Source organism: Taudactylus pleione, unplaced genomic scaffold, assembly GCF_031769625.1.
Source record: "Taudactylus pleione unplaced genomic scaffold, aTauple2 ptg001296l, whole genome shotgun sequence".
Classification (NCBI taxonomy): domain Eukaryota; kingdom Metazoa; phylum Chordata; class Amphibia; order Anura; family Myobatrachidae; genus Taudactylus; species Taudactylus pleione.
In genome coordinates this window covers 277,229-291,713 of record NW_028285696.1, presented here as the reverse complement: position 1 = coordinate 291,713, position 14,485 = coordinate 277,229, and the positions used below count along the sequence as shown (strand labels likewise).

Below are 14,485 nucleotides of genomic sequence, written 5' to 3'. Positions count from 1 at the left end.
CTTACTGGCCGCATAGTGCAGATAATAAGCACACACCGCATGTATGTATCACTTACTGGCCTCATAGTGCAGATAATAAGCACACACCGCATGTACATATCACTTACTGGCCTCATAGTACAGATAAGAAGCACACACCGCATGTACATATCACTTACTGGCCACACAGTGCAGATAAGAAGCACACACCGCATGTACGTATCACTTACTGGCCACACAGTGCAGATAAGAAGCACACACCGCACACACCGCATGCACGTATCACTTACTGGCCGTATAGTGCAGATAATAAGCACACACCCCATGTACATATCACTTACTGGCCGCATAGTGCAGATAATAAGCACACACCGCATGTACGTATCACTTACTGGCCTCATAGTGCAGATAATAAGCACACACCGCATGTACGTATCACTTACTGGCCTCATAGTGCAGATAATAAGCACACACCGCATGTACGTATCACTTACTGGCCTCATTGTGCAGATAATAAGCAGACACCGCATGTACGTATCACTTACTGGCCTCATAGTGCAGATAATAAGCACACACCGCATGTACATATCACTTACTGGCCTCATAGTGCAGATAAGAAGCACACACCGCATGTACGTATCACTTACTGGCCTCATAGTGCAGATAATAAGCACACACCGCATGTACGTATCACTTACTGGCCTCATAGTGCAGATAATAAGCACACACCGCATGTACATATCACTTACTGGCCTCATAGTGCAGATAATAAGCACACACCGCATGCACGTATCACTTACTGGCCGTATAGTGCAGATAATAAGCACACACCGCATGCACGTATCACTTACTGGCCGTATAGTGCAGATAATAAGCACACACCGCATGCACGTATCACTTACTGGCCGCATAGTGCAGATAATAAGCACACACCCCATGTACGTATCACTTACTGGCCGCATAGTGCAGATAATAAGCACACACCGCATGTACGTATCACTTACTGGCCGCATAGTGCAGATAATAAGCACACACCGCATGTACGTATCACTTACTGGCCACATAGTGCAGATAAGAAGCACACACCACATGTACGTATTACTTACTGGCCGCATAGTGCAGATAATAAGCACACACCGCATGTACGTATCACTTACTGGCCTCATAGTGCAGATAATAAGCACACACCGCATGTACGTATCACTTACTGGCCTCATTATGCAGATAATAAGCACACACCGCATGTACGTATCACTTACTGGCCGCATAGTGCAGATAATAAGCACACACCGCATGTACGTATCACTTACTGGCCTCATAGTGCAGATAATAAGCACACACCGCATGTACGTATCACTTACTGGCCTCATAGTGCAGATAAGAAGCACACACCGCATGTACATATCACTTACTGGCCCCATAGTGCAGATAATAAGCACACACCGCATGCACATATCACTTACTGGCCTCATAGTGCAGATAATAAGCACACACCGCATGTACGTATCACTTACTGGCCTCATAGTACAGATAATAAGCACACACCGCATGTACGTATCACTTACTGGCCTCATAGTGCAGATAATAAGCACACACCGCATGTACGTATCACTTACTGGCCTCATAGTGCAGATAAGAAGCACACACCGCATGTACGTATCACTTACTGGCCGCATAGTGCAGATAAGAAGCACACACCGCATGTACGTATCACTTACTGGCCGCATAGTGCAGATAATAAGCACACACCGCATGTACATATCACTTACTGGCCGCATAGTGCAGATAATAAGCACACACCGCATGTACGTATCACTTACTGGCCTCATAGTGCAGATAATAAGCACACACCGCATGTACATATCACTTACTGGCCTCATAGTACAGATAAGAAGCACACACCGCATGTACATATCACTTACTGGCCACACAGTGCAGATAAGAAGCACACACCGCATGTACGTATCACTTACTGGCCACACAGTGCAGATAAGAAGCACACACCGCATGCACGTATCACTTACTGGCCGTATAGTGCAGATAATAAGCACACACCCCATGTACATATCACTTACTGGCCGCATAGTGCAGATAATAAGCACACACCGCATGTACGTATCACTTACTGGCCTCATAGTGCAGATAATAAGCACACACCGCATGTACGTATCACTTACTGGCCTCATAGTGCAGATAATAAGCACACACCGCATGTACGTATCACTTACTGGCCTCATAGTGCAGATAAGAAGCACACACCGCATGTACATATCACTTACTGGCCTCATAGTGCAGATAATAAGCACACACCGCATGTACATATCACTTACTGGCCCCATAGTGCAGATAATAAGCACACAGTGCATGCACATATCACTTACTGGCCTCATAGTGCAGATAATAAGCACACACCGTATGTACGTATCACTTACTGGCCTCATAGTACAGATAATAAGCACACACCGCATGTACGTATCACTTACGGGCCTCATAGTGCAGATAATAAGCACACACCGCATATACGTATCACTTACTGGCCTCATAGTGCAGATAATAAGCACACACCGCATATACGTATCACTTACTGGCCTCATAGTGCAGATAATAAGCACACACCGCATCTACGTATCACTTACTGGCCGCATAGGGCAGATAATAAGCACACACCGCTTGTACATATCACTTACTGGCCTCATAGTGCAGATAAGAAGCACACACCGCATGTATTTATCACTTACTGGCCTCATAGTACAGATAATAAGCACACACCGCATGTACATATCACTTACTGGCCTCATAGTGCAGATAATAAGCACACACCGCATGTACATATCACTTACTGGCCTCATAGTGCAGATAATAAGCACACACCGCATGTACGTATCACTTACTGGCCGCATAGTGCAGATAATAAGCACACACCGCATGTACGTATCACTTACTGGCCGCATAGTGCAGATAATAAGCACACACCGCATGTACGTATCACTTACTGGCCTCATAGTGCAGATAATAAGCACACACCGCATGTACGTATCACTTACTGGCCTCATAGTGCAGATAATAAGCACACACCGCATGTACGTATCACTTACTGGCCTCATAGTGCAGATAATAAGCACACACCGCATGTACATATCACTTACTGGCCTCATAGTGCAGATAATAAGCACACACCGCATGCACGTATCACTTACTGGCCGTATAGTGCAGATAATAAGCACACACCGCATGCACGTATCACTTACTGGCCGTATAGTGCAGATAATAAGCACACACCCCATGTACATATCACTTACTGGCCGCATAGTGCAGATAATAAGCACACACCGCATGTACGTATCACTTACTGGCCGCATAGTGCAGATAATAAGCACACACCGCATGTACGTATCACTTACTGGCCGCATAGTGCAGATAAGAAGCACACACCACATGTACGTATTACTTACTGGCCGCATAGTGCAGATAATAAGCACACACCGCATGTACGTATCACTTACTGGCCTCATAGTGCAGATAATAAGCACACACCGCATGTACGTATCACTTACTGGCCTCATTGTGCAGATAATAAGCACACACCGCATGTACGTATCACTTACTGGCCGCATAGTGCAGATAATAAGCACACACCGCATGTACGTATCACTTACTGGCCACATAGTGCAGATAATAAGCACACACCGCATGTACGTATCACTTACTGGCCTCATAGTGCAGATAAGAAGCACACACCGCATGTACGTATCACTTACTGGCCTCATAGTGCAGATAATAAGCACACACCGCATGTACATATCACTTACTGGCCTCATAGTGCAGATAAGAAGCACACACCGCATGTACGTATCACTTACTGGCCTCATAGTGCAGATAATAAGCACACACCGCATGTACGTATCACTTACTGGCCTCATAGTGCAGATAATAAGCACACACCGCATGTACATATCACTTACTGGCCTCATAGTGCAGATAATAAGCACACACCGCATGCACGTATCACTTACTGGCCTCATAGTGCAGATAATAAGCACACACCGCATGTACGTATCACTTACTGGCCTCATAGTGCAGATAATAAGCACACACCGCATGTACATATCACTTACCGGCCTCATAGTGCAGATAATAAGCACACACCGCATGCACGTATCACTTACTGGCCGTATAGTGCAGATAATAAGCACACACCCCATGTACATATCACTTACTGGCCGCATAGTGCAGATAATAAGCACACACCGCATGTACGTATCACTTACTGGCCGCATAGTGCAGATAATAAGCACACACCGCATGTACGTATCACTTACTGGCCGCATAGTGCAGATAAGAAGCACACACCACATGTACGTATTACTTACTGGCCGCATAGTGCAGATAATAAGCACACACCGCATGTACGTATCACTTACTGGCCTCATAGTGCAGATAATAAGCACACACCGCATGTACGTATCACTTACTGGCCTCATTGTGCAGATAATAAGCACACACCGCATGTACGTATCACTTACTGGCCACATAGTGCAGATAATAAGCACACACCGCATGTACGTATCACTTACTGGCCTCATAGTGCAGATAAGAAGCACACACCGCATGTACGTATCACTTACTGGCCTCATAGTGCAGATAATAAGCACACACCGCATGTACGTATCACTTACTGGCTTCATAGTGCAGATAATAAGCACACACCGCATGTACGTATCACTTACTGGCCTTATAGTGCAGATAATAAGCACACACCGCATGTACGTATCACTTACTGGCCTCATAGTGCAGATAATAAGCACACACCGTATGTACATATCACTTACTGGCCTCATAGTGCAGATAATAAGCACACACCTCATGTACGTATCACTTACTGGCCGCATAGCACACACCGCATGTACATATGACTTACTGGCCTCATAGTGCAGATAATAAGTACACACCGCATGTACGTATCACTTACTGGCCGCATAGTGCAGATAATAAGCACACACCGCATGTACATATCACTTACTGGCCGCATAGTGCAGATAATAAGCACACACCGCATGTACGTATCACTTACTGGCCTCATAGTGCAGATAATAAGCACACACCACATGTACGTATCACTTACTGGCCTCATAGTGCAGATAATAAGCACACACCACATGTACGTATCACTTACTGGCCGCATAGTGCAGATAATAGACACACGCCGCATGTACGTATCACTTACTGGCCTCATAGTATAGATAATAAGCACACACCGCATGTACGTATCATTTACTGGCCGCATAGTGCAGATAATAAGCACACACCGCATGTACATATCACTTACTGGCCGCATAGTGCAGATAATAAGCACACACCGCATGTACGTATCACTTACTGGCCTCATAGTACAGATAGTAAGCACACACCGCATGTACGTATCACTTACTGGCCTCATAGTACAGATAGTAAGCACACACCGCATGTACATATCACTTACTGGCCGCATAGTGCAGATAATAAGCACACACCGCATGTACGTATCACTTACTGGCCTCATAGTGCAGATAATAAGCACACACCTCATGTACGTATCACTTACTGGCCGCATAGTGCAGATAATAAGCACACACCGCATGTACGTATCACTTACTGGCCGCATAGCACAGATAATAAGCACACACCGCATGTACGTATCACTTACTGGCCGCATAGTGCAGATAATAAGCACACACCGCATGTACATATCACTTACTGGCCTCATAGTACAGATAATAAGCACACACCGCATGTACGTATCACTTACAGGCCTCATAGCGCAGATAATAAGCACACACCTCATGTACATTTATTTATTTATTTATTACCAGTTATTTATATAGCGCACACATTTTCCGCAGCGCTTTACAGAGAATATTTGGCCATTCACATCAGTCCCTGCCCCAGTGGAGCTTACACTCTATATTCCCTACCACATGTGCACACACTTACACACTATGGGTAATTTCGTTAGGAGCCAATTAACCTACCAGTATATTTTTGGAGTGTGGGAGGAAACCAGAGTACCCGGGGGAAACCCACGCAAGCACAGGGAGAATATACAAACTCCACACAGTTAGGGCCGTAGTGGGTATCGAACCAACGACCTCAGTGCTGTGAGGCAGTAATGCTACCATTACACCGTCTGTGCTGCCCATATCACTTACTGGCCGCATAGTGCAGATAAGAAGCACACACCGCATGTACTTATCACTTACTGGCCTCATAGTGCAGATAATAAGCACACACCTCATGTACATATCACTTACTGGCCGCATAGTGCAGATAAGAAGCACACACCGCAAGTACGTATCACTTACTGGCCTCATAGTGCAGATAATAAGCACACACCGCATGTACATATCACTTACTGGCCGCATAGTGCAGATAATAAGCACACACCGCATGTACGTATCACTTACTGGCCTCATAGTGCAGATAATAAGCACACACCGCATGTACGTATCACTTACTGGCCGCATAGTGCAGATAATAAGCACACACCGCATGTACGTATCACTTACTGGCCTCATAGTGCAGATAATAAGCACACACCGCATGTACGTATCACTTACTGGCCTCATAGTGCAGATAAGAAGCACACACCGCATGTACATATCACTTACTGGCCGCATAGTGCAGATAATAAGCACACACCGCATGTACGTATCACTTACTGGCCTCATAGTGCAGATAATAAGCACACACCGCATGTACATATCACTTACTGGCCGTATAGTGCAGATAATAAGCACACACCGCATGTACATATCACTTACTGGCTGCATAGTGCAGATAATAAGCACACACCGCATGTACATATCACTTACTGGCCGCATAGTGCAGATAATAAGCACACACCGCATGTACATATCACTTACTGGCCTCATAGTACAGATAATAAGCACACACCGCATGTACATATCACTTACTGGCCTTATAGTGCAGATAATAAGCACACACCGCATGTACATATCACTTACTGGCCTCATAGTGCAGATAATAAGCACACACCGCATGTACGTATCACTTACTGGCCGCATAGTGCAGATAATAAGCACACACCGCATGTACGTATCACTTACTGGCCTCATAGTGCAGATAATAAGCACACACCGCATGTACGTATCACTTACTGGCCGCATAGTGCAGATAATAAGCACACACCGCATGTACGTATCACTTACTGGCCTTTTAGTGCAGATAATAAGCACACACCGCATGTACGTATCACTTACTGGCCTCATAGTGCAGATAATAAGCACACACCGCATGTACATATCACTTACTGGCCTCATAGTGCAGATAATAAGCACACACCGCATGTACATATCACTTACTGGCCTCATAGTGCAGATAATAAGCACACACCGCATGTACGTATCACTTACTGGCCTCATAGTGCAGATAATAAGCACACACCGCATGTACGTATCACTTACTGGCCTCATAGTGCAGATAATAAGCACACACCGCATGTACATATCACTTACTGGCCTCATAGTGCAGATAATAAGCACACACCGCATGCACGTATCACTTACTGGCAGCATAGCACAGATAATAAGCACACACCGCATGTACGTATCACTTACTGGCCGCATAGCACAGATAATAAGCACACGCCGCATGTACGTATCACTTACTGGCCGCATAGTGCAGATAATAAGCACACACCGCATGTACATATCACTTACTGGCCTCATAGTGCAGATAATAAGCACACACCGCATGTACGTATCACTTACTGGCCTCATAGTGCAGATAATAAGCACACACCGCATGTACATATCACTTACTGGCCTTTTAGTGCAGATAATAAGCACACACCGCATGTACGTATCACTTACTGGCCTCATAGTGCAGATAATAAGCACACACCGCATGTACATATCACTTACTGGCCTCATAGTGCAGATAATAAGCACACACCGCATGTACATATCACTTACTGGCCTCATAGTGCAGATAATAAGCACACACCGCATGTACATATCACTTACTGGCCTCATAGTGCAGATAATAAGCACACACCGCATGTACGTATCACTTACTGGCCTCATAGTGCAGATAATAAGCACACACCGCATGTACATATCACTTACTGGCCTCATAGTGCAGATAATAAGCACACACCGCATGTACGTATCACTTACTGGCCTCATAGTGCAGATAATAAGCACACACCGCATGTACATATCACTTACTGGCCTCATAGTGCAGATAAGAAGCACACACCGCATGTACGTATCACTTACTGGCCGCATCGTGCAGATAATAAGCACACACCGCATGTACGTATCACTTACTGGCCGCATAGTGCAGATAAGAAGCACACACCGCATGTACGTATCACTTACTGGCCTCATAGTGCAGATAATAAGCACACACCGCATGTACGTATCACTTACTGGCCTCATAGTGCAGATAATAAGCACACACCGCATGTACATATCACTTACTGGCCTCATAGTGCAGATAATAAGCACACACCGCATGTACGTATCACTTACTGGCCTCATAGTGCAGATAATAAGCACACACCGCATGTACGTATCACTTATTGGCCTCATAGTGCAGATAAGAAGCACACACCGCATGTACGTATCACTTACTGGCCGCATCGTGCAGATAATAAGCACACACCGCATGTACGTATCACTTACTGGCCGCATAGTGCAGATAAGAAGCACACACCGCATGTACGTATCACTTACTGGCCTCATAGTGCAGATAATAAGCACACACCGCATGTACATATCACTTACTGGCCTCATAGTGCAGATAAGAAGCACACACCGCATGTACGTATCACTTACTGGCCGCATCGTGCAGATAATAAGCACACACCGCATGTACGTATCACTTACTGGCCGCATAGTGCAGATAAGAAGCACACACCGCATGTACGTATCACTTACTGGCCTCATAGTGCAGATAATAAGCACACACCGCATGTACGTATCACTTACTGGCCTCATAGTGCAGATAATAAGCACACACCGCATGTACATATCACTTACTGGCCTCATAGTGCAGATAATAAGCACACACCGCATGTACGTATCACTTACTGGCCTCATAGTGCAGATAATAAGCACACACCGCATGTACGTATCACTTATTGGCCTCATAGTGCAGATAAGAAGCACACACCGCATGTACGTATCACTTACTGGCCGCATCGTGCAGATAATAAGCACACACCGCATGTACGTATCACTTACTGGCCGCATAGTGCAGATAAGAAGCACACACCGCATGTACGTATCACTTACTGGCCTCATAGTGCAGATAAGAAGCACACACCGCATGTACGTATCACTTACTGGCCTCATAGTGCAGATAAGAAGCATCAGCAACTTCCGTCATTAGTAAAAAAAAATTTACACAATCTCTGAATTTTTAGGTAAGAAACTGAATTACAAGCTCAGCCTCGCCCTGTGTGCAGAATGTGACCTAACTGGTTTGTGGGTGTCAGAGACTTTCAGTTTCATTTCTCCCTTCTGCTGCCAGCGATGGCGTCTGCTGATCTGAGACAGGAGCTGGTCTGTTCCATCTGCCTGAGCATTTATACAGATCCTGTAACCCTGAGATGTGGGCACGACTTCTGTCGGTTCTGTATTGATCGTATGTTGGATGAACAGGGGTCTGAAGTTTATACTTGTCCTGAATGCAGAGCTGTGTTTCCAGATCGTCCTGTACTGGAGAAAAGGAGAAAGCTCTGCAACATAGCAGAACATGTCCGCTCTATTCCAGAGGAGGGAACTGGGGTGTTCTGCACTTACTGTGTCCACTCTCCAGTACCTGCCCTTAAAACCTGTCTCAGGTGTGAAGAGTCTCTCTGTGATATACATTTTAAGACACACAACAAGTCAGCAGAACACGTCTTAGTTGATCCCACCACTTATTTGGAGAAGAGAAAATGTTCTGTCCATAAAGATATTTTGAAGTATTTCTGCAGAGAAGACTCGGCCTGTATCTGTGAGTCCTGCACTGTGGCTGGAGAGCATCAGGGACATCTGGTGGAGACGCTGGATGAGGCCTCTGAGCAGAAAAAGGAGAATCTTATAGATGTTCTTTTAATACTGATGACAAAGAGAGAAGAGGCTGAGAAAAGAGACCAGAGTCTGCAGGAGCGCAGGAGAGAAGATCAGGGAAAAGCAGCTGGTGTAACTGAGAGAGTCACTGCCCTGTTTAGAGATATCAGGAGACAGCTGGATGACCTGGAGAAGAGAGTCCTGAGTGAGATCTCCAGGCAGGAACAACGCGTTTCACTCTCAGTCTCTGATCTGATCCAGCAGCTGGAAATAAAGAAGGATGAGCTGTCCAGGAAGATTCGTCACATTGAGGAGCTGTGTAACGTGTCTAATCCAGTGACTGTCTTACAGGATCCAGACACAGGTGACTTGTGTGATACTGAGGAGGAAGATACTGAGAACACAGAGACAGATGACAACCAGGTCCATGGTGCAGGAGATCTGGATGTGGGTCTTATCTCAGAGACATTACACACATTATCTGATATAATAACAGGTATAAATACAGGGGTCTATGTGCAGGAAGCTACAGACCTATTACTGGGTGTAACCACAGCTGCTAATAATGTATCTATTATAATGACAGATATAAATATAGGGGTCTTATTACTGGATCTAGATACAGCTAGTAATGTTTTATGTATATCGGATGATGGGAAAACTGCATCATGGACAGATATAAACCAGAATCGCCCAGAAACTCCAGAGAGATTTCAGTGTGATCAGGTAATAAGCACCAGGGGATTCTCCTCAGGGCGACATTACTGGGAAGTGGATGTTAGTAAATCAGGGGACTGGAGGGTGGGGATGTGTTATCCCAGTATAGACAGGAGAGGACGTCAGTCAGACATTGGGTACAATAACAAGTCCTGGTGTTTCTGTGTGAGCAGGATTTATAGATATGGGAAATTTAAGAAAAATGTGTATTCAGTGATACATGACAGAAATAAGACTGAGTTGGAAGATGATGTTTCCTGGGGTAGAGTGTTGATGTGTCTGGATTATGAGGATGGAAGCCTGGCCTTTTATTCTTGTAGTAACCGTAATAAATCTGCGGTTTTCCAACACTTATACACCTTCGAGGCCACATTCACTGAGCCCCTTCATGCTGCATTATACATAGAGGACGGTCGCATGACGATTACCGGGTGATCAGAAGCCAGGAGGAATCCATCCAGAGACTGGGGACATCATAAGGAGGGGAATCTGATAGGTAGAAAAATAGCCAATAGAATGTCGTAATGGGTGGAGCTACAGCTGAGCCAATCCTTCTGTGTAACCAGGGACTGGATTTGTTCCCTTGTTAGTGTGTTAGAAACGTTCATTATAGATAATTTACATGTCAGCGAGAGCTGTGATTGGCTGCAATAACCTGCCTGTCAGCCAGTGTGTGCCCTATCACTGCAGTCGATACTATTCTTGTTCCTATTGGTTGTGATTTATGCAGGGGCTGAATGTTTCTCCTGAAAGATAAACTGTATCCATACAGGAGAGGGATGGGTGGCGGAAATGGTAGAGGGGCACAGGAGAGGAGGGGGGGGTCCAAATGTTTTATAGTCTATAATGGAGGAAGCTAAAAGTGAACACATGGGGGGTGAGAGAGTTGTCCACTTGCTGGGTTGGGGTCCCTATTACTGTAGTATATACATAACCCCCTGTGGGCACAGCTGTAATTACCTATATCTATGTAGAGGCGTTTTGTGACATTGGGCTCACACAGATAGGAGGAAATATTCTGTATACATTAGTTATAAAAATACAAACACACTGTAACATGTAATTGAGGTTTCCTGATGTTACCATATTATCTGTCTTTCCTGTGTACATTCAGCCATAACTGATGAGATTATTTACATATGCACATTAGATGTTGTCTGTCTGCTTCCACAGAGCTATAAGTCCCAACCTCACATTATGGGAAAGGCGACTCTCTGTCTAGTATATAGCACGTTATATAGTGTAACACGTGTGCTGTGTGTTGTGTAACTTTGCGCTATAAAGGAGTGTGAGATGTTTATGACGTTATTACGATCTGTGTGTATAATATTCTGTCTTGTGCGGCTGTATATAATAAACAACTATTACAAGAAATCTTTCTCCAGATCATTATTTCAGCAGCCGGCCTCATACTGGGAGTTGTAGTCCCAGACTATGCTGCCTAGTAAAGGATGACTTGGACTACAACGCCCAGCATGCCTCACTGCTTACCTGTATTACCTTAATATTTGTTAACCAGAGTATTAATTATTATTTATCTATTATAAACTATAAAGTATTCCTTCCTTATATCACCCTGTTATTACCACACTCTCATTCTTGGCATACAATGTATTATTGGTGTTATGTCACTCTCACTATAAGCTAGTTATACAGAGGGACTACAGTACACGTAGCAATCAGAGGATATAATATAATGTACATGGTGCTGGATAGTGTCACCCTGTACATGATACATCATTACCTTACAGGGATAATATAGGGGCACAGGACTGCAGTGTACCTCCCACCATGCTGGTTACATCCCCTCCCCCGAGGACACATAAGATGTCATTACCTTACAGGGATAATACAGGGGCACAGGACTGCAGTGTACCTCCCATCATGCTGGTTACACCCCCTCCCCTGAGGACACATAAGACATCATTACCTTACAGGTATAATACAGGAGCACAGGACTGCAGTATACCTCCCACCATGCTGGTTATACCCCTCCCCTGAGGACACATAATACATCATTACCTTACAGGTATAATACAGGGGCACAGGACTGCAGCGTACCTCCCACCATGCTTGTTACACCCCTCCCCTGAGGACACATAATACATCATTACCTTACAGGTATAATACAGGGGCACAGGACTGCAGTGTACCTCCCACCATGCCGGTTACATCCCCTCCCCCGAGGACACATAAGATGTCATTACCTTACAGGGATAATACAGGGGCACAGGACTGCAGTGTACCTCCCACCATGCTGGTTACATCCCCTCCGCCGAGGACACATAATACATCATTACCTTACAGGTATAATACAGGGGCTCAGGACTGCAGCGTATCTCCCACCATGCTGGTTACACCCCTCCCCTGAGGACACATAAGACATCATTATCTTACAGGTATAAGACAGGGGCACAGGACTGCAGTGTACCTCCCACCATGCTGGTTACACCCCTCCCCTGAGGAAACAATATATCAATACCTTATTATTATTACAGGTATAATACAGGGGCACAAGACTGCAGTGTACCTCCCACCATGCAGGTTACACCCCCTCCCCTGAGGACACATAATACATCATTACCTTACAGGTATAAGACAGGGGCACAGGACTGCAGTGTACCTCCCACCATGCTGGTTACACTCCTCCCCTGAGGACACATAATACATCATTACCTTACAGGAATAATACAGAGGCACAGGACTGCAGTGTACCTCCCACCATGCTGGTTACACCCCCTCCCCTGAGGACACATAAGACATCATTACCTTACAGGTATAATACAGGGGCACAGGACTGCAGTGTACCTCCCACCATGCTGGTTATACCCCTCCCTGAGGACACATAAGACTTCATTACCTTACAGGAATAATACAGGGGCACAGGACTGCAGTGTACCTCCCACCATGCTGGTTATACCCCTCCCCTGAGGACACATAAGACTTCATTACCTTACAGGAATAATACAGGGGCACAGGACTGCAGTGTACCTCCCACCATGCTGGTTACACCCCCTCCCCTGAGGACACATAAGACATCATTACCTTACAGGTATAATACAAGGGAACAGGACTGCAGCGTACCTCCCACCATGCTGGTTGTACCCCTCCCCTGAGGACACATAATACATCATTACCTTACAGGTATAATACAGGGGCACAGGACTGCAGCGTACCTCCCACCATGCTGGTTATACCCCTCCCCTGAGGACACATAAGACTTCATTACCTTACAGGAATAATACAGGGGCACAGGATTGCAGTGTACCTCCCACCATGCTGGTTACACCCCCTCCCCTGAGGACACATAAGACATAATTACCTTACAGGTATAATACAGGGGCTCAGGACTGCAGTGTATCTCCCACCATGCTGGTTACACCCCTCCCCTGAGGACACATAAGACATCATTATCTTACAGGTATAAGACAGGGGCACAGGACTGCAGTGTACCTCCCACCATGCTGGTTACACCCCACCCCTGAGGACACATAATATATCAATACCTTATTATTATTACAGGTATAATACAGGGGCACAGGACTGCAGTGTACCTCCCACCATGCAGGTTACACCCCCTCCCCTGAGGACACATAATACATCATTACCTTACAGGTATAAGACAGGGGCACAGGACTGCAGTGTACCTCCCACCATGCTGGTTACACTCCTCCCCTGAGGACACATAATACATCATTACCTTACAGGTATAATACAGGGGAACAGGACAG

General features: G+C 45.4%; 1 protein-coding gene across 1 annotated transcript; it reads left to right on the top strand.

Moving 5' to 3' along the window:
• The first annotated feature begins 9,515 nt into the window (after positions 1–9,515).
• On the top strand, positions 9,516–12,093 carry LOC148443348 (E3 ubiquitin/ISG15 ligase TRIM25-like). Its single transcript, XM_088462938.1, has one exon. The coding sequence runs from the start codon at positions 9,516–9,518 to the stop codon at positions 11,187–11,189; it is 1,674 nt and encodes a 557-aa protein (XP_088319064.1). The 3' UTR covers positions 11,190–12,093.
• Positions 12,094–14,485: the final 2,392 nt, after the last annotated feature.